This window comes from Arvicola amphibius, chromosome X (genome assembly GCF_903992535.2).
Source record: "Arvicola amphibius chromosome X, mArvAmp1.2, whole genome shotgun sequence".
NCBI classification, from domain to species: Eukaryota; Metazoa; Chordata; class Mammalia; order Rodentia; family Cricetidae; genus Arvicola; species Arvicola amphibius.
In genome coordinates this window covers 42,407,940-42,431,881 of record NC_052065.1, presented here as the reverse complement: position 1 = coordinate 42,431,881, position 23,942 = coordinate 42,407,940, and the positions used below count along the sequence as shown (strand labels likewise).

At 32.7% G+C, this 23,942-nt stretch overlaps 1 protein-coding gene across 1 annotated transcript in view; it reads right to left on the bottom strand.

The window, feature by feature from the left end:
• The window catches only part of Dmd (dystrophin), a 1,847,711-nt gene that overhangs the window by 1,367,978 nt on the left and 455,791 nt on the right, over positions 1 to 23,942 (bottom strand). The window contains 4 exon segments of the mRNA XM_038316167.1: positions 2,120 to 2,265; positions 10,071 to 10,251; positions 15,443 to 15,684; positions 23,141 to 23,228. Of these exon segments, the coding sequence (XP_038172095.1) occupies positions 2,120 to 2,265; positions 10,071 to 10,251; positions 15,443 to 15,684; positions 23,141 to 23,228 (657 nt within the window).

Below are 23,942 nucleotides of genomic sequence, written 5' to 3'. Positions count from 1 at the left end.
CTGAGTATTAACAGAAATTAACTAAAGTTTTATAATTAATTTCTAACTTTCCACATTAATGAATTGTATTTACATTCATCCACTTCTATTAAAAATTTTTAAATTATTTGTGTAAAAATAGAATTTTCATAAGATTATGTTTGTATAAACAATTGAATGAAAATTTGCATATTAATATAAAATACTGAAAAGACTTCCTCAAAAAATTAATTCCCATCATTAAATGAGTTTAATTACTTCTGACTTACACTTAACTGTGTACTAGGGAAGAGTATATCCCATTTGTTACTTCATCCTCTAGAATTGCATTTATAATTTATCATAGGATTATTCAAAGTTTATTATCTCCCTTGTGACTTTCTTTTGAAGACTATTACTTGGTTTTAGAAAAGAAATTACTTTATATCATTTTTCTTTCCTTTGCTGTTTTTGCATTGGCTGTTCTTGTATCTTACTGACGTATGACTCTCTAACAGATGCTTAAAAATATTTCACCATTATAAATTCTTTAAAACACTTCATTTTACATAATAGTTTTGGTTTACTCTGATGACACAGGGTCCTTCATATATTCCCAGTGGTTCCTATGATTGTTCTTCTATAACTTGTTATTCTGTTATAATATCAGCTTCTAATACTTTATTCAACATTAGTTTTGTACTTTTACTATTCTTAATAGCTTATTTTTATAGGCTCAATTTTCTGAAGTGTATTAGATCTTTTGGATCACACTTTTATCAAGTGAACATCAGAAATACTACACCAAATTGATGTAGGAGTATCTTCTATTTATCTGTTGCTTTCATTGGTTAATTAATAAAGAAACTGCTTGGCCTGATAGGTCAGAACGTAGGTGGGTAGAGTAGACAGAACAGAATTGTGGGAGAAAGAAAGCAGAGTCAGGCAGATGCCTCAGGCAGATGCCATAGCTCTCCTCTCTGAGATGGACACAGGTTAAAATCTTCCTGGTAAGCCACAACCTCGTGGTGCTATACACATTAATAGAAATGGGTTAATCAAGATGTGAGAGTTAGCCAGTAAGAGGCTAGAGCTAATGGGCCAAGCAGTGTTTAAATGAATACAATTTGTGTGTTGTTATTTTGGGTGTAAAGCTAGCCATGCGGAAGCTGGGCAGGAACACAGCCCGCTGTGTGTTGTTATTACCAGGGCTAAGATAGCTAGCCGGCTGGGAGCCTGGTGGCAGGAACGCAGACCACTGTTCCTTCTACACAAAATATGTAGAAAGAGGAACCCTGCTGCTATTTTTTCTGTATTATAATATAGGAAAAACTATAATTAGGGATTGTATATTAAAAGAAAATATTTAAATAAAATTGCCTTAAAATTACTTATAAAAAGAACTAATGCAATGTCATTTAAAAGGATTTGAAGTAGCAAAAATGTAATAGTATTTTTATTAACGTAATTCTTAAAATATAGACATACTATCTTAATTTCTAACTATAATGAATATATTTTCAGATTTTAAAAGAATGAGTATACAACATAGATATTTTGGAATCAACAAAAATTTAGTCCCCATATGTGTTCACATCACATTTTTTTCCCATATTATTATTTAACCTTTATTGCCTTTGGTTGTTAATAATACCTACTCAGTATCAAATATTTCAACAGAATCTTACAATTAAATTCTAACCAATTAGCTGGGTGGTGGTGGCGCACACCTTTAATCCCAGCACTTGGGAGGCAGAGGCAGGCGGATCTCTGTGAGTTCGAGACCAGCCTGGTCTACAAGAGCTAGCTCCAGGACAGGCTCTAAAGCTGCAGAGAAACCCTGTCTCGAAAAACAAAAAAAAATTCTAACCAACTACATAAATCTATTGATTTTACCTATGTTTAAAGATATCAGAATTTATAAAATATCTAATTATGATAAAATAATGTGATCTAATTTAACACTTATACTCGATCTCTTAAAGTATACATTAAACTTAAAAGGAAATTATAGTTTATTCCACAATATTCTCCTTTTCCTTTTTTGAAACTCCTAATCTGTGATCCCTACCTTTATTATCTTTATTTATATTTAATGTAACAACAATGCAAGTTTTAAGACACGTTCTTTGTTGCTTATAGTAGTCAATTTTCCACAGACCTGCAATTTCCCAAGTCTCTGCTCCATAATTTCATATTCAGTGACATTAAGATGAGGTATAGAGAGTTTATTTTCTGACTGCTGGATCCATGTCCTGATGGTACTCATTGTCTCCTGATAGCGCATTGGTGGTAAAATGTCAAAAACTTTATCAAAGGGAACAAAGAGAGAAAAGAATTATATCAATTTAAAGCCTGGAAAGAGAATACTAATAGAATCAATTAAAATCCTGTCATATTTTTATTTGTCAGCAAATACAAATCTATTATCTTAAGTATTAATTAATATCCTTGCTTGAAACATAATGGAAAGTGGTTGTGATAATGAAAATGCTTTCTTATCTAATACTTTCCTGATATGTTAAGAACACTGTATGTGATACTGAATTTTGAAATATCCTGGGTAAACTTTTGGCAGGGATAGGGGGATAAGGAGATGGGAACTTGAGGGAGCAGGTTAGGCAGGTTGGGTGCAAGATTCACAGTCAAGCACTGGGCCTAGCTCTGGGAGTTCTCTTGAAGAAAATGAGGAGGGATTGTATGAGCCAGGAGGGTCAAGGTCATGATGGAGGAGTCTATAGGGACAGCTGACCTGAGTTTGTGGGAGCACATGGTCTCTGGACCAATAGTTAGGGAGTTTGCATGGGACCAACGTAAGCCCTCTACATGTGTATGACAATTGTATAACTTAATCTGTTAATAAGATGCCTAGCAGTGAGATCAAGGCCTGTCCCTGGTACTTAGCTAATTTTTGGAACCCTGTTCCCCATGCTGGTTTACCTTGCCCAGCCTTAGTACAGGGGGAGGAGCTTAGTCCTACCTCAACTTGATGTGCCATCCTAGGTTCAAGTCCATAGGATGCCTGCACCTTTCTGAATGGAGAGAGTGGAGAAGTGGATGGATGCAGATGGGGGTAGAAGGGAGCTGAGGGGAGGGAATAAGAAGAGAAGAGGAAAGGGAAACTATAGTAGGTATATAAAATTTAAAAAAGAGTTGGAAAAATAATATAGTCCCTGCTAAATAAACCATGTTCCAGTCGGTAAAAGGCCATACAAGCAAGATATATGGATAGCACAAATTGGACTTAATGAAGAGAGAGGGGGGGCAAAGATTGAGTTGGGAAGGGGGAGTAGTTATCTCTCAGGAATTGAACTAACAGAGTATTTTTCCATGATGTGAGTCTGAAACCCCAAGAAGCGCATTTTCTATATGGGTCACACAATTAAAGGAGTTACAATATCCTCTAACAAATGTCACATTGGTGTACAGAGTGTAAGAGAAATACCCTAATATCTACTTCTCTTATCCTCAATGTCCTCTGAGTTCCTTGCTCTGCTCTGACTAAAGGAACGAGCCAATTTGAAAAAGAATGTGGAGGAAATGGCATACGGAAAGAACAGGGAATGAAATGGGGATGGGAGAAGTTGGTGGATTGGAAGACAAATGATCTTAAGGGTATAATAGTTGAGAAAAGAACAGGGAATGGTGTGGGGAGAGGGGTGGGTCCAGATAAATGATCTCAAGAGTGTGATGGTTGAATAGAGCAAGGGATTTTATGAAGAAGCCAAGAGTAGACATGAATTGATTCTGAAAAATTTTACATTTTATTTAGTACTTCATTAAAAAATATGAATTTACTAGATGCATTTTTATATATTAGAGCCTCTCCATGACAGAACAATTTATGGTACATAAACACAATTTTAAGTAGTATATCAACTGACAAGATAGTAATCAAGAGGCTTTCTTGTAGACAATGATATGACCACACTAAACTGAGGTGGAAGAATGAATATCAAGCCATATGTATTAACAGAAACCTTTCATTCCACAAGGAATATAATAAATAGAATAATTCTGAGAAATGCTTGTGTCTAGTAGAATAAGAAAATTATTTACTTGTATTGAAATTGTCAGAAACAGATTCATATCCAAATACCAAATATCTGTGTATTTACAAATAAATACAGAGATATATAGATTCATTCATAGTCATATATAATCCTAACTCACACAGAAAGTGCATTTAAAGGTTCATTTCTACCTCATTCTGGAATATAATAAGAATAATTAAAAATGTAATGGGGAGAAAGAAAAGAAGTGGTACCAAAGTAGATGAAAGTGTTCTATATTTATGAGTTCATTTAAACAACACTGAGTATCAGATAACACTTCTCTGTTGTTACTGATACATACATTTTATAGTTCAGGTAAAAATAGACTATTATATAGAACTACTATACAAACACTGGTAAAATATTTAGGGCATATGTGTGACTTGATCACAACTGGCCCCTATAAACTCATAGGCAGTGGCATTGTTAGGAGGTGTGGCCTTGTTGGGGTAAGTACAGCCTTGTTGGAGGAAGTGTGTCAGAGACAGGCTTTGAGGTCTCATATATGCTCAAACCACACACAATTTACTTCCTGTTTCCTCTAGGATCAATATGCAGCCCCTTCTCTACTCTCAGCCTCTTCTCCACCACCATTTCTGCCTGCATTTCCAGCCAAGAAGATAACAAATTAAATCTCTAAAACTGTAAACCACCCAATTAGAAGTTTTTTCCTTATAAGAGTTGTTGTAGTGATGGTGTCTCTTCACAACTATAGAAACCCTAAGTTAAAAGAAACCAGTAACAGAGACCAGGGTGTTGTGATAGGCCTTACCATGTTTGTTTGAAGGGATATGGTCCCTGAGACTGTGGATTAGAAAAGCAGTTGAACACTTTAAGTGCTGCCTAATGAGCCATCCTCACAGGACCATGGAAAACAGTGGGGCTAAGTATGATTTGAACCGTGGGTTCCTGGATTAAGAGGTTTCAGAGGAGGAGAATATTAGCATGTGTCATATTTTGGTGAAGAGTGTGGCTGCTTTTTACCCTTGTCTGAAAAGTCTTCCTGAGGCCAAATAAAGAGGAAATCTCAAAACAGTTTAGTATAGACTCTGTCATGTGGTTAAGGTTATTAGCGGTAACTCTAATAAAGATTTATAATGAAAAGGAGCAAGTTGAATAAAAGAAAATACAAAATGTACAATTTGAGGAGAAAAAGAACACCAAGAAGTGGAATGGAGCTAAGTCCTGTGCTCAAGGAGATAAAAAGATTAAGAAATGGAATAAAGGGAATTGCGATCTCAGGGTAAGATCCCACCCATCCAAGTGCCAACTTGTGAAAAGCAATTAAAGAAAAGCTTACCACAGAGTGTAGTGATGCATACTTTTAATTCCAGCTCTTTGAAGGCAGAGACTTGTAAATCTTTGAGTTTGAGGAAAGCCTGGTCTACTGAGCAAGTTCTAGAATGGTTGAATTTAATGCAGTGAAAGAAACCACCAAAACCAGAAAGCTGGTGAAAATTTAATTGAATAAGGGGACCATGCTCCTGCCATGCAAGCAACATAACTTAGCAGCTTCACCCATTGTAGATCTGGGTTTAGAGTCAAGAAAAGAAGAAAGACATTATGTAACCTTCCTCTGCAAATAAGGAAAGCTGTTGATGCCAGGCAAGTATTAGGGGTGTCCCTAACTGTAGGTCATTTTGTGAAGCTGTGTAGATGAATGATGGAGGACACTCATTGGTTAATAAATAAACTGCCTTGGCTTACAGAATGCAGGGAAGAGGGAAGTGAGGCAGATGCTTCAAGCAGTCACCATGACTCTCCTCTCCAAGATGGACGCATGCTAGAATCTTCCCAGTAAGCCACCACTCGTGGTGCTACACACATTACTAAATATGGGTTAAAGCAAAATGTGAGAATTAGCTAATAAGAGGCTGAAACTAATGGGCCAGGCAGTGTTTAAATAAATACAGTTTGCCTGTTGTTATTTCGGGGCATAAGCTAGCCAGGCAGCTGGGAATCGGGCAGCAGGAATGCAGCTGGCAGCTCTCACTACAGCTGAAGACTAGATTGCCTTACAGACCCCAAGATGTTTGAGATGCCAGATCCATGAAATAACTGCTAAGGAGAACTCCTACCATTAGGGAGAGGAACCAGCCCAAAGAAAGAAGTGTGTTTCAGACAGCAAAGTTGAAAGGAGTTGGAGATCTGAAAAATCTTTGATACCAGACATGGAGATGCAGAATTTGGAGTTTGCCCAGCCTGTTTTGGGTATTGCTTTGGTCCAGTATTTCCTCACTGTGCTCTCTACCCTACATTTTGATGTGGTAATGTATACACCCTTTGCCATTACATGTTGGAAGTATGTGTTCAGTTTTTTGATTTTGATTTCATAGGGGGTTACAGTTAAGAGATTGCATGAATCTCAGAGGAGGCTTTGAACTTTAGAGTTTAAATGTTGCTGAAACTGTAATAGACTGTGGGTACTTTTGAAGGTGGACTAAATGCATTTTGCATTATGATATGGCTATATGTCTATGGAGGCAGGTAGAGGAATGTGTTGCTTTTAAAGAAAATGGTCCCAATAAGCTAATAGCAAGTGGCACTATTAGGAGGTATGGCTTTGTTGTTGTAGGTATGGCTTTATTGGATAAAGTGTAATCACTGTGAGGGTGGGCTTTCGGGTGTTTTATCTCCTCAAGCCATACCCAATATTGCAGAAACACTTCTCACACACCATGTTTGCCTGCATGCCAACATGTTGCACCATGATGATAATGAAATAGACCTCTAAATATATAAGCCATCACAATTAAATGTTTTTCTTGTATAAGAGTTGCTATGATTGTGGTCTCTATTCACAGTAATAGAAACCCTAACTAAGACAGTATTTTAAAAATACACTTGACATTAGTTTCACTGTGCAGAAATATTAAATTATACCTATCTCTCACTATTCATGCTTGGATTCCAATTTGATCATTGTATATCAAATATGTGTGTTGAATATTAAATTCTCACAATGTCCCACATAAATTTACATGCATAAAAGTGAAACCAAAACCAAATAAAATGAAAATTAGAACAAAGGTATATGTTTCTCCAAAAAGGTGATAGATATGCAGACTACACTAATCTAGTTAGATATTATGTACAGGGTTGAGATGTTAACCAGTACATTATAAACATTTACAATTGTTGTATTCAGTTAAATAGAAGCAAAAATCAGTCCATTTCATATATGAGAATTACAGATTTTCATATTTGCTGCATTATGGAACAACCCAAAGCAATAGGTTAAAGTGAGAATGGTGTATTAGTACTATTTAACTACATTGTAAAGTGGCATGCATTACCAAAACTAAGTTAACATCAGAACCTCTATATATTTTTAGATCATAGTCGGTAACTAGATAAGTAGATTGGAAGAAAAACAACAAATAGAAATCTTTTATCAAGATTTAGTAGAGTAAAAAATAAAGTTTTCAAAAGTAAACTAGATAAATCTTCTAATTTGGAGCTGAAAGAATTTACTATACTTTGTTCTTATTTAGATTTCTAATTTGGTGTCATAATGTGGAATGTTCTGAACAAATTCACAGCCTTGAACATATAGCCATAGAGCACATTTTGGTAGCTATCATAACAATTTATTCTGCTATCTCTGGAAAACTGAATTGTTATTCGCTGCAATGTTTTTGATCCTGTATCTATAACATTACTTCTTGAAAGACTCTATGTAATCTTCATTTTTATCTCTTTAATGAGTCTAGTCCAATAAAATCTCATTTGGAATGGCTACTATTTCTATCTTCCTTCCTTTTTTCTGAACCCATATTCCATTTAGTATTTTAAATATCAGCAGTAGTCTTATTTTTCAGAAATGGGAATTCTCTCTCTCTCTCTCTCTCTCTCTCTCTCTCTCTCTCTCTCTCTCTCTCTCTCTCTCTCTCTCTCTCTCTCTCTCTTTCTCTCTCTTGTTTTCTGTGACAAGGTTTCTCTGTGTAACATCCCTGGCTGTCCTGGAACTAGCTCTTATAGAACAGATAATATCTTTACTCCTCAAATTAATCCACAAAATAGAAACAGAGAGAACATTGCCAGAATCATTTTATGAGGACACAGTCATCTTGATTCAGTGGTTGTTAAGACATGCAAATCTCCCAAAACACTAGGTAAATATATGAGAAGTACTCTTATAAAAATAGTAGGATGGAAATCACATGTTCCCTCTGCACCTTTTAGCCATTTATTAATATCCATCTATATTCCTTTGGACACCAGACCACGCACTCTTTACCATGAACCCCAACTGGTCCCACTAAGTTGGGACCTGATGCAGGGGTCCCCTCTGTGTGCTGTGACTACCATTGACAAATAAAGAAACTGCCTTGGCCTGTTGATAGGGCAGAACTTAGGTAGGTGGGGAGAATGGACTGAATGCTGGGAGAAGGAAAGGTGGAGTCAGGGACCACTATGGAGCCACCACAAGAGTCAGACATGCAGGAACTTTGCTGGTAGGCCACAACCTCATGTTGATATACAGATTAATAGAAATGAGTTAAATTGAGATATAAGAGTTAGCCAATAAGAAGTTAGAGCTACGGGCCAAGTAGTGGTTTAATTAATACAGTTTCTGTGTTGTTATTTAGAGGCTAAGCTAGCCCTCCTCCTTTCAACAGGGACCCAGGTGTCAGAAGACAAGTTTGGGAAGTTTTATAAATATTTTTCGTGTGCAAACTGATGATTATATGTATACATTGGTAAGTATGTAAACATAATGAATATTAAATGTTTACATTGTAGCAACATAAGAAAACCTCAGCTATCAATATGACTATTCCATACTCCTTCAAACTGAAGATTGAACCAAATAGGCATACAAGAATTAAAAGAATGTTCCAGTGAGGAAGTTAAGCTATAGAATATCCATTAAAATTATTTTATTTTAAATAATGTTTGTGGATTTTATCAAAAAATTAAATACAATATGCTAAGATGTATAAAAAATAAAAAAATATTTTTCAGTTTGGAGGTTTGACACTCAGCAGCAATTATACTCTAATCCACTAGAGGGCGAGAAGATCATTTTAAAGTTTTACTGACTGATTTCCCATTAGAAAAACAAACCCCTTAGAAAAACTATCTTAAAAAGTACAAGAAAAAGAAATGCACACTGCAAACTTAATTCAATTTAGTCAAAAACGATATCATAAAGCTTTAGTCATATCTAAATATTCTAGAAATATTTTAAATGTTTTTTTGTAATATTTACAAAGATGAACAATAAGAAAAAATGTTAAATATGCTTCCACACAATTAAATTTTCACTAAAAGTAAGCAAACGTCCTTAATCCTAAGCATCCACTATAATTTTCTCTGTATGCACAAAGTCATATAAATGAATGTATGTGATAGATGAAAAACTCATTTAGTATTGTCTTCTATTATAAGTCTTCTTATAAACTTGTCTCTCTAAGAAAATTTTGTCTTAAAATTAATGAACAGACATTTCAAAGAAATACTATACTAATAGAAAAAATTGTAAAGAGATATCTTGAAAAATTGTTATCTACTTGATACAAGTTTGTATATCTGTTCTACTTCTCTCTTCTATTTTATCAACAAAGGGGGATTTATGTAATTACTGTGTCCCCAAAATAAAATATAGCTCAAAGAAAAATTTGTCCTTGAGATTCAGTTCCCAAAAGTACATAGTTCTCAGATGACCTGAAAGAGCATCTGAAGATGCCTGCACAAATATTTCCACCTACACAATGAGAAATCTTGCGAGAGTCTACTGAACTGCTTCTTTATTTTCAAAAGTATTCAAAACTCTTGATTCAGGAATCTATAACCATCCATGGAGAAGTTGTAACTGTACAAACCATTATTTATTTCTTCTTACCCCAAAACATTGGAGTATTACAGGAAGAAAAGATATAGTTTCTTGTTGCCTAACATCAGTATTTTGCCATTTGTTAAGGGAAGGTTGTTTATTTCACTGATAGTCGTTATTCCCATTTTTGTTTGACTTTTTTTTAGTACTTCATATTTTACCCATGGATAGCCAATTTCAAAAATCTTAAGTTAGCTTTAAGAAGTATTTTTACTTACCTGCCTGTAGCTCTTTCTCTCTGGCCTGCACATTAGCAAAGATGTGGTTAAAATGATTTGTAAAGGCCACAAAGTCTGCATCCAGGAACATTGGCCCCTGTCCCTTTTCTTTCAGTGCTATGTTCTGAATTCTTAACTGCTCAATTTGAGGTTGAAGAGTTGACAGCCTGTTGACTTCATCCTGAATCATAATTCAGAGTATTACTAATATGTAACTTTGCATTTACTATACTGTCACAAAGAAAGTTGTTTATAGTCAGCGATAGGAAAACAAGTTAATGTCCTTGACAAATATCTGTTAAGAAATATCCATACTCTCTTGTAAGTAATCAATTTAAGAACAACATAGCTGTTTGCTTATTTTGAATCATCACATATTATATACCTTAATTTCAGACTATCATCATTTAGAACCATAAATCACACAAATGTGCATGTTTGCAATGTTTTATAAATGAACACAATTTTAAATCTCACTAAATTAAATCAAATAAAGATGTTTGTCTTTAATGTTTTTTATTCCAAAACTGTCATTGTTTTAAATTGTAAGACCATTCAGTGAAGAATACTTTTTTAATTCACATGTTTAAAATATATTGTATGTTCTTAATATACTATGTGAATTTATAAATCTATACACAATGAGGAGTATTTATACCTATACAATATTTTATACAAATACATATGGTTATATCTAAAATTTTCTACATTTTACCCAGCCACATTTTCTTTTCTGCCTAGTCATTTGCTATCCTTTTAATTAGGGAAACTATCCAGGCTTTCCACTCTTTTCTCATAAACACGCATAACATAGCACCTGCTTTCAATCTCAATTAGAGTCTCTACTCAATTGTAGTAGACAAAAATCACATGTATATTAAAGTGCACTATAGCACTCTCTAGCTCAATTTAGTACCAAGAAACTGACATGTTGGTACCTAAATTAAGGTTTGTTAATGTGATGAAAATGAACACTGAAATTTGAAAACAAAATATATATATAATGTATACTGTCTTTTGCAGTATTGATAAAACATTGCAATGATAGTTTTGAATAATAAGTATAAATAAAATACACTGATGGATACATTTATTAGTTTCTTTTTATAATTTGCATTATTTTTATTATTTGTCAGTTTAATACAAGTTCTTAATAGTATTTAATAGTTTTCTCCCATCATTTATTTCCATCTTTCATGCCTTTCCTTAGGCTGCCAGAACCCTTCTTCTTAACGAATCTCCCTGTTAATTTATGTCTTACTATTGTACATGACCCATTGTGTTTAATTTGAATATCCTGCCAGAGTGGAGGTGAAAATGTATTTACCAGAGCAAGGAGATTATCAAGGGCTCTGTCCCCGTATAAAAATGATGTCCTACCCCAGAACAAATGTTAAATGCTAAAAGTCCCTAGGTGGGCAACATGGACTTTCTATTTTTCCATGATTAAATATTGGATATTCAAAGTTATATATGACACTTGAATTTGGAATTTAAATTGTCTTTTTTTCAGCCATATTGTTTTTCTATGTAAATTCCTTATTCTCATTTCAAGTGAAGTGGCAAATAGTTTGTTTCATATATACATAACTTGTACCATAAGAAATAACTCTGAAATTCTCTTCTCCAGTGCATTATCACCATGGTTGCGTTCTTATAATTCATATCTAAGATACCTTTCAAAAAAGTACTTGGGTTTGTTAGTACTTAATATGCAAAAACATGATCATTAAAATTAAAAATGGGATCATGAGCCAATTAAATGGAGAGGAAATTTAAAAAAAATTATAGCAATTAGGAACTAAATTTAAATCTGAGCTTACTGGAAATCGTACTAAAATGACAAAACAGACTCTTGACTTAGGACGCACACGTGCTTATTTGGAGAATCCTATGGGTATTGATTGAGTTAATATCTCATAAGAACAAGATACAAATAGACAATGATATTGTATCTGAGTTCTGAAGATATAAAATTAAGTTTGAAAAGAATGTGCCTATGTGACTCTAACAGTAGGGCTGATTGCTACTGACAAGTGAGTTGCTTTAGAAATTGAAGACTGAAGATAAGACATCTCTTTTGAAATGAACTATTCAACTTCAAAAACTTATTAACCATTAGCCGTTGTTTGCGTAGGGGAACTTAGTGTTCTTAGCCCCCAGAGTAAATCATATTCTCTGAATGTGTTTCCCTACCTAAATTATGTATATTTACAAGGGGGAGAGGAGAATGGGAGAACTATGGTTGGCATGTAATATATGAAGGAAGGACAAAAATATTAATATGCCCATTTAAATAATGTAGCATCAAGTAAAACCTTCCCCCACTTCAAGAAATGTAAACATATTTCTTCCAAATTTTAAAAGGCTCTCTCACCTCCAATATATTGGAGCATGAGCTAAATTTGTATTTTAATATTTAAAAATCTCCAAAGGAAATAAAAAATAAATTGGATAAAAAATTGTCAAACACCAATACCAGGCCACTAATATAATCTTAGCCTATCTGGGAATGATATTATTCTTATACCACTAAATATTTTAAATAAACCAATTAATAAATTCATTAGGTACCAAGAGGTCAGGCAGAAAGACAAAGAGTTGAGAGAATGGGATGACAGTGCAAGCAATATTGGCATCTTTATTAGTGAGTGCAGTAAAGAGATATTTCCCTTTGAATAATTCCATAATAATAGAATACTTTAGAAATCTGTCTGTGATTTCTCTCTGTGGCTGAGATTAAGACTACAATTGTGGTATGACTCTTAGGCCACTGATTTGCCTTTATACATCTGACTCACATTCCACTCACCTACCACGCTATGCTTAGTACTCATATAATAGACCTTCTTTTACATGTGTGGTCTTTATTTATCCGTGTTTCTGAGTATACTATTCTTTGATTTAACATCAAGTCATTCCAAATACCTAATGCAAATGCTTTTCCATTAAATAAGCTGCCTGCAGGTTTCTGTCCATGTCATGTTTTACTGTTAGATATTTTCCAACATTGTGTAAATCATTTATTCCCTTGATAATTTTACATTATTTTATTTAATCATTCGCCTAGCGACTATGTCCTCTACTTAGGTGGAAAAATATGATAAAAAAGGGTCAAAGAACATTCCACTCTGTTTCCTAGAACTTAGTGCTATGGACTTAATTGTGGTACCTCAAAATATATGTGCTGAAGCCTTCACATTCAATGCAAGTTTATTTGGAAAAGGGGATTTGAGGAGGCACTAAAGGTTACAGATAAGTAAATTATCAAGGTAGAGTCCTAATCTCATAAGGCTGGTTGTGTTACAAAATGAAGGAAATGTTTCTCTCACTCTTCCATTCTGTCCATGTACATGAACTGATAAAGAACATAGGCATTACCAGTAAGGAGACAGCCACCTACAAACACTAAGAGAGTCCTTACAAATGTTAATTTCAATCCTGCAGAACAGTGAGAAAACATTCACGTTGGTTAAATGGCCTAGTCTGTGCTACTTGTTCTATCAACAAGCTAGCTCATGTACATACTATCATTCTTAGTCACATTATAGTTTATCAATATCTAATTGTATATATAAGTATATTTCTTTTTTGTTTTTTTGTTTGTTCGTTTTTGTTTTTGTTTTTTGAGACAGGGTTTCTCTGTAGCTTTGGAGTCTGTCCTGGAGCTAGCTCTTGTAAAACAGAATGGCCTTGAACTCACAGAGATTCGCCTGCCTCTGCCTGGCAAGTGCTGGGATTAAAGGCGTGCGCCACCACCACCCGGAAATATAAGTATATTTCTTAGGTGTCTGTTTCTACATTTGAATTTCAAGAAGACTCTTCATATGACATCATCATTCTACATTGGCTATTTAAGACAGGTTCTCACTATGTTGTCCATGCTTTCTTCTAATAAAGAAAAGTGGCCCAGGCTTTTCCATTCCTAGTGTTTATACTACCATGATTGTCTTCACCATACTTTTGTTGTAAAGCATACTGCAAAGGAACTATTCTTCAGAAAAATGGAAAATAAGCTGAGGTCTGTAGTATCTAATTGCAAATTATATCTAAACATATAAATACTACAGGATGTGTGTTTGCCCAGTAATGCAAAGGTCGTTCTTATTTGAAGTTGTTATGCAAAACTGTATTTTGATTTTTTTTACTTCCTAGTAAATTTACAGAAACTGAAGCAAAAAATATCAAGTCCTTTTTTTTTTGCTTTCTGAACATCATTATTTCTCCCTAATATCATTAGAGTTCAGTGTTTCTTTCTAGACGAAAACTGTCAGCTGTCCACATCCAGTCAGCCTTCATTTTTACCATTCTTGTGGAAAATATGCAAATTAATCTCTCTTCAAACTACATATACATCTTAGTCTATTAGTAAAGGTTTGTCCATGATATCTTATAACTTAGCCTCTAATCAGCTTCTTATTTCCCAGCAATAATGTGAAGCTTATAGTAAGGATTCGAAAAAGTCAAGTTATTTTCATTATTACTAATTTTTAATTTTTACCAAATGAAGATGAGCTCTTTTAATATCTTTCTTGGACCCTTAGTGCCGGTTCCACCTTGTGTACTCATTTTCTTCTCATGACCCTGGCGAATTTACAGATCACACCTCCTTATTCGTTGCCTCCTAATTAAGTCTAGTCAGTGGGGAGCCCTGTCCAGATTCTTCAGGCAGAGAGGATGATAAAATTGCTTGTTTATTTTTTCTCGCTCTATTTCTATGTGCCTTGGGCTCACTCTTAAGACAACATTTATTATAGAATTCTGACTCTCTCCGGTGTAGTCACAATTTCTACACTGATTCTTTCTGTATTAGAAGAGGGACGTTTGGCTTGATCTAGTCTTTCTTTTGGTTTTATCTATAAAGCAAGGACATTAGTAAAATACCTCTTTGTGAAGAAATACTATGCAAAATGTCGAGTCTTATATGTGCCCTTAATTTTATAGATTTCTTTTTTACCCTGTTTTACACCATAAGGCTTTATTGTTGAGCTGTTTCTAGATATTTGTATTGCTTACATTTTTTTCATCACGTGCCCAGTTTTACGTCTGAAAAGAATTCCAGTTTACTGGCCAATTTTTTAATTGTTTTTTTTTTTTAAGGATTTGTGCTTTCTATACTTCCTGTCTCAGCCCTCTGCAAACTGACAAAAATAATTAGCCATGTATAAATTACATACATCAATGCCAGAAGTACAATATCAATACAGTACATATTAAGACTGATTTTCTTTGTATATATTTTGATATTTTTGATTCTCGGTTAAACCCCTGGGAGCTGAAAATCTCATTACTAAACATTTTGCTATGGACCTCTTGCAATTTGCCAAGAAATGCCTACTGATCATGCTCCAAAGGAAAGAGGAAAGTTTTACCTTACAAATTTTCAACTGGCTTTTAATTGCTACTGGCTCTGATGGAATGGTGGGTTGGGTTTTCAACCAGTTTTCAGCAGTAGTTGTTATCTGCTCCAAATTCTGTATCTGATTATAAAAAGTAATGATGTTGTTCTGATACTCTAGCCAGTTAACTCTCTCACTTAGCAACTGGCAGAATTCTGTCCACCGGTTATTCAGTTGTTCTGAGGCTTGTTTGATACTTTCAGCATCAGCACCCTCTAGAAAGGAAAACAAAATATATATCCCATGAAGCCACAGTCTAAAAGAGGTGATCTGAAAAGCAACATGTTTTCATTCCAAACAAATTCACTGAATTACTGAAAAAGACACAAAGACACATTTTATTTGTTAAAATCATACTATCTGCCAAGCAAGATTATTCATTTGAAACATGAATCTAAACTTAGAAAGTTCAAAGTCTTATGTTACCCAAAATAACAAAAAATTCATTTCTCAACACCACTGACAAAAATCTTTTTCTTTTTTGCTAGCATATTTCTAAACAGAAATACTAAGAAGGAGATACAAAAAGTAATAGGTTCATGCTTCCCTGTACCTGGCTACACAAGAAAGTCATGGTTGGCTGTGGCTAAATTTTCTTCTAATCCTCTGAATAGTTAAGGGGACTATCAATCATATTAAGGCATGAAGGTGTAATATGATATGCTATTTACAATTATTAGTTTATGATTGAGAATTATAACAACATAGTTTTGGGAGTAGCCACTACATAGCTAGTAATAACAAGCTTATTTGTTACAAAGTATCAGAGAATCTAAAATTTCAATTGCATAATTACTTACGTTGAGAAACTGTATCTTAATAAAATATCTAATGATTATATGAGTAGGTAAGATAGAGAGATTTAAGTGTATCTCTTCTTCTGAGAAAGATCAACTTTATAAAACCTCTTAGAAACTGGAGAACATATTAATTTTCATTATGACTGATGTTTTTTAATTTTGCTTAAAGATAATGCAAACCAGCAAAGAATAACAAAATACTTTGGTATCTATAAAAATACAATCAATGTTTTATGAGTTATGTTGGTCATGGAACTCAATTCTATAATGTGAAGCAAGTAGGCTAAGATGTTAAGCATTTCTCCAATAGGAATTGAGATGCAAATGAAAAGTAAAATTTTTACAAATCTATAACACTGTGAAATCTACAATATTTAGTTATATAATGAGCTTTATAACTGATTATATCTAATTAAATTTTGTAACTTCCAATATATAAGAAGTGATAATATGGAAAAATGTCTATAAATGCATATATATAATTAGATTTATTTAAATTTAAACTAGTTGTTCCTCAAGCATAAGCAAATTGTGTTCAGTTAAGTACTTTCATCAGGTATCAATCAGGTCATATTTCTTTTCCATTCTAGGAGTATAATAATAAGATCACTCTACTGAGAGCTGAGCTCACATGTTAATTTCTCCACATCTTACAAATCTTTAACAACGAATAAAATAAGTTGTGCTAATTACGAGATATGGTAAAGAACATATAAGAAATAAGGAAACATCATTTTTCAAATTTAGAAAATCTATGAGACAGAGTTCTTTTAATGAATTAAATAGATTATTTTTAAAAACTTGATTACTGAAATTTTAAAAATTAATTTTACATAAAATACCATATATAGAAACATTTTAATTTGTTTTAAGGTTCATCAATGACAAATAGGTTAATTTAGGTTTAGACTTTTGTAAAACACACAGTCATCTATTTATAATAATTTAAAAATGAATTTAAGAACAATCACACTCAAAATTTAAAGCAGAAATTTTTGGTAAAGACAGGTGTTGAGCACAGAGAAGCACAGCCTTCTAAATTTGTCTATAAACATTTTATAAGTGATTATTCTTGCTGTTCCACTTCTTTATAACTCATTCTTCTAAATTAAAATGCCCTATGGTAAACATGCTGTCACTAGCACTTTATGATGTAGTTCTCAGTGTATAGTAGAAATACTCTGTGTGAACACATACAACATCAAATCAATAGTTTGCATCTTATGAAGACAGACACTAAAAGAGCAAATATAGGGGATTAAAAATATACAAACAATTACATAACATCTTGTTTGCTTGAAAATGCTTGGACATATGATAGAATGTAATGTTTGATATGTCATTAAACTTCTAGAATTAATTGACCATGTATTTTCCATTTTTGGAGTGATACTAGAAGATACCTTAATATATGTCTGAGAAATATTATGATAATTTTTACTATACTGTTTTATGAGAATGTATTTGATAGGGTTGATTTCCTTTGCTCAACTGGAAAATAGAAGTTTTATGACAACCTATAATTGTAAATTTTTGCAGAGTTTAAGGATCAATCATCTGAGCATCTGGTTTTCTAATTTTTTGTTAGCTACTTAAAATACAAACACTGACTCACCAGGCATTATTAACAATACTTATGGAAACCATTTTGGAGAAGCACAGTAGATTCTCAGAGATAATGGATCATAATCCATTCACAGCTCATATTCTAAACAACCTTTGAAATAGTTTATGAATCAATATATTGCACCTAGAGGAAATGGATCATTACTTGAAGTGCATCCATTAATTTTATTATTTGTGTACAGTGCATAACAGACTGCTAGAATAACTGTAATTATGCATCACCTTCCATGCAAGTACTTCAAAATTGACACCTAAAGTGAAGTATTCTTTATCAAGTACATTCATCATCAAGTATGAGTCCTGGATAAAATAGTGGGAAAGAAGGTGTTTTCATTGTTTTTTTTTTTAAAGTAGAAAATAACTAGAATGAATCTTGCACTTCCTAAGGACTTCCTATTTTGTTAAGCTTAAATTGAGGATCATTAGCAGCACATTTACCATCCAATAGAGTAGGATAACACGCAATAAAGATGTATTTGGTATTTATGATACATACAGATGCAAAGTTCTGGTGGGTTCTGTGACCATTCTTTTAAGCCACTATTGTGTTGCTTTTTGGGAAAAAAATAAAGCCTTTTTAAAATGTATACTGTTTACTACATCTAGAGAGCAAAATATACAAAATGTTCTAACATATGCCGTTTCTTTTTTCTGTTTCTAATGCCATAAATGTAGGAGAAAATATATTTCTATGCATATTTGTTTCTGTCAGCAATTGCCCTCAAGAACAGTAGCTCTTATGGTCTCCATTCAAATACAGAAACATACACACAAGCACAGGGGCTCTCCCTCTTAAAGTGGAAAGTAAATCCACGAAAATGCAGCCGTCAATTTACAGAATGTGAACTCCATGAAGAGCATCAGCTTTAATGTCGTGCAGAAAGAAGGGAAACACAAATGAAATCGTCCAGAACTGAAGTAGGAATAAGAGGAAATGTGTGCTTTTGTAGGAAGCTCTTATTTCAGAAGTGAGGCAGCCTAGCAATCACAAGTGATTTGATAATTCATCAACAAGATAAGTCATAAAAACTACAATCCCTGCCGACTTGACCATCACATGAAAATGTGCTGTATACATGTAAATAAATTCATGCATATAACAATATTTAAGCTATAAAACTAAATGTAAAATATTTTAGTGACTTGGATAACACATTGTTTAAGCCTATGATTTTCTTTTTAGTTTAATTCTATTCTGGGCATATTAGGTAACACCTTAAATACTATACTCTAATGTCTAATACTCAAGGCATGAAATTTTTCAAATGTTCTTTTGGTATAATATACTAATTACTACTTTTAGTTATATGTTTATTTAGTGTTGTTGTCTCCAGACTGTAAATTAACACAAGAAAATTACATCTGGAAACTGAAAGTGAAGTGCCATTTAATGTAGAGAATATTGATAATGCTATTACACCATTATACTAAGCTCCTCTGGAAATTTAGGAAGAAGCATCCCATAATTTAATAATTAGGACATGGGTTATACTTCTATGTGTATTTTCTTGAATGTTTTGACACAACTATCTTTGATTTTTTGATATTTTAAGTGTTCTTAAGATATAATAATATATCTGTACCAGTCTGTGTCTTTATATTTTATGTGTATGTATATATATATATATATATATATATATATATATATGAATAATATTTAAGAACAATCCAGAATGATTTCTAGTATTAAATAGATGAAAGCAAACTGTGCAATGTTCTGGAATAAAAATGTGCATGGGACATGAAATTATGGTTCAAGCTTTTCTCAAATTTCTGTAATTTCATTAATAAACAGAAGCAATTGTCTTAAAGAAAAAGTTAAAGAACTTTGCAAAGTAAAACGATAAGAATCCAATGTTAATGTGCTACATATATCACTAGAAATTAAGCAAAATAAGTTATCAGGTTAAAGGCTTAATTATTTCAAAATTAAATAATTTCCTCCTAATTTCTATTTTGACAAATAACAAAAATGAAGTCTTACTTAAAGAAGTTTTTGCTAAATAGTTTTCATGAAAAACAATGAAAGAATTTAGATACTATCTGCTTCAGTAGAGCTAAGGAAACATACAAAGACTTGGCACCTAGGTTAAGTGTAAAATTACTCCCACTAAGGTTAGAACAAGCTACCACTTTGAGAATAAACATATAGTTCTAAATCAATATATTGAAGATATACTTCACAAAACTTTGTTTCTGAGCAAAAGTTCCTAATAAGAAGTACCATGTCAAGATAATCCTTATTGATATTTAAAAATATTGATATTTTGTTGTTGACAAAGTAAGGTAAGGTAATTTTTATATTACTTCAAACAATATTTTAAAGTTGCTGAATTTGTGTTTCGGGGAAGTCTTGACAGTGGGGGTGTCTCTAATTCTTTTAGTTGATCTTTTTTTCCTGTGGGGTTACTTCACCCAGCCTTGATATAAAGGATTGTTATGGACCTTATTGTATTATGTGCTGTGTTTGGTTGATTTTCTTGAGAGGCCTTTTTATTCTTTGAGGGGAGACAGGAGGTATACCTAGGGCTCAGGGGATGAGGAGTTCTGGGGGAGTGAAGGCATAGGACTATATGGTCAGAATATAGTGCATGAGAGAAGAATAAAATATGCAAAAAATATTTCAAAGTATAATTCTAGTAAAAGAGGCTTTAGGGTAAACATTTTGTTTCATAAATAAATTTTAGCGCTTACATAGAATTTATATTTTTAAAATGGACATAAATTTCTTTAAAATACTTCAAAATTCTAAGAAAATTTTCAGAAAAATGATTTTATAGGGAACATCATTTTTATTGGCTATCTCTTATTTTAATTTTTGATCATGGAAGATCACTTATTCTGGTCAACAGAGTTCATATAATCACAAAGAAATGTCTAGGAGTGATTTGACTTTACCTTGAGGGCAATATTTACAAGAAAATTAATTCCTAAATGAATTATAATGGTTCAGCTCTCATTTCCCTTCTTAGAAATAATATGGTACAAGACTTATGTTATTTATTATAGCAGTCAATAAGGCAAATATACGAGGAAGGTGTGTCTTGACTTAAGAGCTTCACTGAAACAATTGTTGAAAATCTTGGATTACACAAAGATTAATTTAATTTTCAGTTTTACGAACCATACCTCATGGCTCTTTGGTAATGAGCATCTAAAAGTTTTAAAGATGACTCTCTTTAAATTACAGTTGAACAAGTACGCAGGTTGTTATTATATTTCTGACTTATTTTATAATTTGCATTAACTGAGAAAATAATTATTGCATGATTTGTTTTTTAAAGACAAGAGAGAATAAATACATCCAAACATTTTTTTTTTTTTTTTTTTTGGTTTTTCGAGACAGGGTTTCTCTGTAGCTTTGGAGCCTGTCCTGGAACTAGCTCTTGTAGACCAGGCTGGTCTCGAACTCACAAAGATCCACCTGCCTCTGCCTCCCGAGTGCTGGGATTAAAGGCGTGCGCCACCGCCGCCCGGCTCATCCAAACATTTTAATTAATTGCATAGTAATTATGGAAATAGTTTTGCTTAATAGGTCGGAAGAACTATGGACACTGTAAATGCTTACTGTCATTATGGCCCTAACTAGGGCTTAATCTTAGTAAAGTTAACCCCATCTTTATCTTCACTAGCAGGAAAATGTATAGCTTGAAATTTGATGAAAGCAAAGAAGAATATTTCAAAGCATACTCCCAAAAGTCCATTGATCTTTGCTGTCTACCCAAGGTACTAATTTCATTCAGAGGCAATATTTTCTAAGCAAAATAATCAATGTTATTTCCCAAGTGCTGTCAAATGTGCTGTTAAATGGAATTCAATCATTTAATTTGTATTTATTAAGGACCATCTATATGACCTAATTTTTCTGTATGCCTCTAGAAATTCCAATGTTAACAAGTATGTAGATAATTGATTTTAGTATTTTTCATTACCTTTACATCTCTCTGTCTAGTTTCACTTAATAAAATAAAATATATTTCCATGCATTTCTAAATATTAAATGATTTTTAAATAATTCAGTACATGTGTATATAAAATGCTTTGAGGTCTTTTTGACATTTTATTATAAAAATTAAAAAAATTAAAGTTTAAATTATAGATTTTACCATATTTCACCATATTTAAATATAAAGGTACTAATGTAGTTCCTAGGGAATTTTATAGAATGCTTAGAAGACTATTTTGGATCATGTAATTTTATTTGACTGAATATACTATTAAAACCATCATTTAAAATTACCAAGCAACATGTAGAAACATATAATAATTGATTTTCTCAATTCTCAGCTGGCATGTCTTCTTGTTTTTATTTTTCAGCTAACACAGTTATGAGACTCATTAAAAGAATAAAATGACTTGATTTCCTATGAAGATAATTGAATTTATTAATGCCGACAAGGCACATAAGACTAAAAATAATTCATATACAGAAGTTATGACGCAAAATTTAGGCAGTTTCTCAAAAATGCTGACATGTACAAAAACTTGTTTTTTTGTTTTTTATAATACACCCTTGCAAAAGTAAAAATAATCTGGTCCAGAAATTGCATTGATTGTGATTTTTATAGTTACTTTAATTTATACATAAATACAAGTCTAGAAAACAAAATTTGGAAGAAAAGCTGCCTCACATGACTTTACAATATTCTATAGAGATAGATTTTCAGGTACTCTTGGCCAAGAGTAATTGCAATTTCTAAAAATAGGATAAAAGTATGATGCGACCTTTGTGCTTTTGCCTCACTTAAGAGAAAGGTGAAAGTAAGCTTTAATTCCAAAGACAAACATTTTCATAAGACAAGGTGCTGTATAAATCATGAGAATATTAGTAGTATTAGACTTAATCCTTCCAACAAATTTTAGGTAATTTATAAAATTATTTTTTAAAAAATTATAATTTACTTAATATTTTTTCAGTTGCTCCCACAAATAATTATTTCAGTAAAGCTCTGTTTTCTTAAAATTATTTTTAATAAATTTTATCAGTGTTTGCTGAAAATTAAACTCTCCCTAATAGACTTATTAAATATTCTACTATAACTCATTTTCGACCAATTGATTCAAATTGAATTTCCCCCAATAATTTGCTTAGCATGAAAGAAAAATAATAACAAAAATACGAACTTCCTTTAATGTAAATTTGTATCCAAGAAGGGCTTGTCTGATATAATTCAGCTAATAAATATGAACCTATGTGTTTATCAAATCCCTAAGAAGATTATTTAAATCAAGTTCATGTAATTACCAGTCACCATCTGTTCCACCAGGGCCTGAGCTGATCTTCTGGCATCTTGCAGCTTTCTGAACTTCTCGGCTTTTTCTCGTGTTATGGCCTGCAGCATGATAGCAAAGGTGAGCATTTCAGTAGAAGCATTTTGAGTCTACACAGTAATTATAACTGAAACCTGATTTTTCAAGCATTATGATACTACATTTTATCAGCTCTTTGTGTAAATCTCAAAGCTATTTTTATCAGCAATATTCAATATTTAAATCCTTCCATTCCCAAGACAATTAGGGTCCATATTCAAAGAACTTTCTGAACTATTTGTTTACTATTTGTAACCAGAATTAACCTTTCAACAATAAATAGAAAATCCTACCAATTACCAAAACCAGCATTTATCAATTAGCTTATTTACTAATAGCTATGTAAACATGAAAACCTTAACCACAAGCAATTAAAGCTAAGCATTATTGTTGTAAAAGTATGTTAGTGGAGACAGCAAGATGACTCAGCAGGCAAAACTGATTCTTGCCATCCTAACACTCTGAGTTCGATTCACCGAGACCTAGGTGGTAGAATTTCCACGAATTAATTCCTGCAAAGTCTTTCTCTGACTCTCGTTCATGCTCAGTAGTACACCCATACCTATACAGATACACATGCATAAATTCTAAATTCTCAATCATATTTTTCAAATCAAATAGTTCAATATACAATGTATTATCAATATTTATGAACAGAAAACTAAAATCCTGTCAAGTAGATGCCTTGGCATTATTTGAAGTACCTATAGCCTAGAAGAAAAATATGAAATTTATAC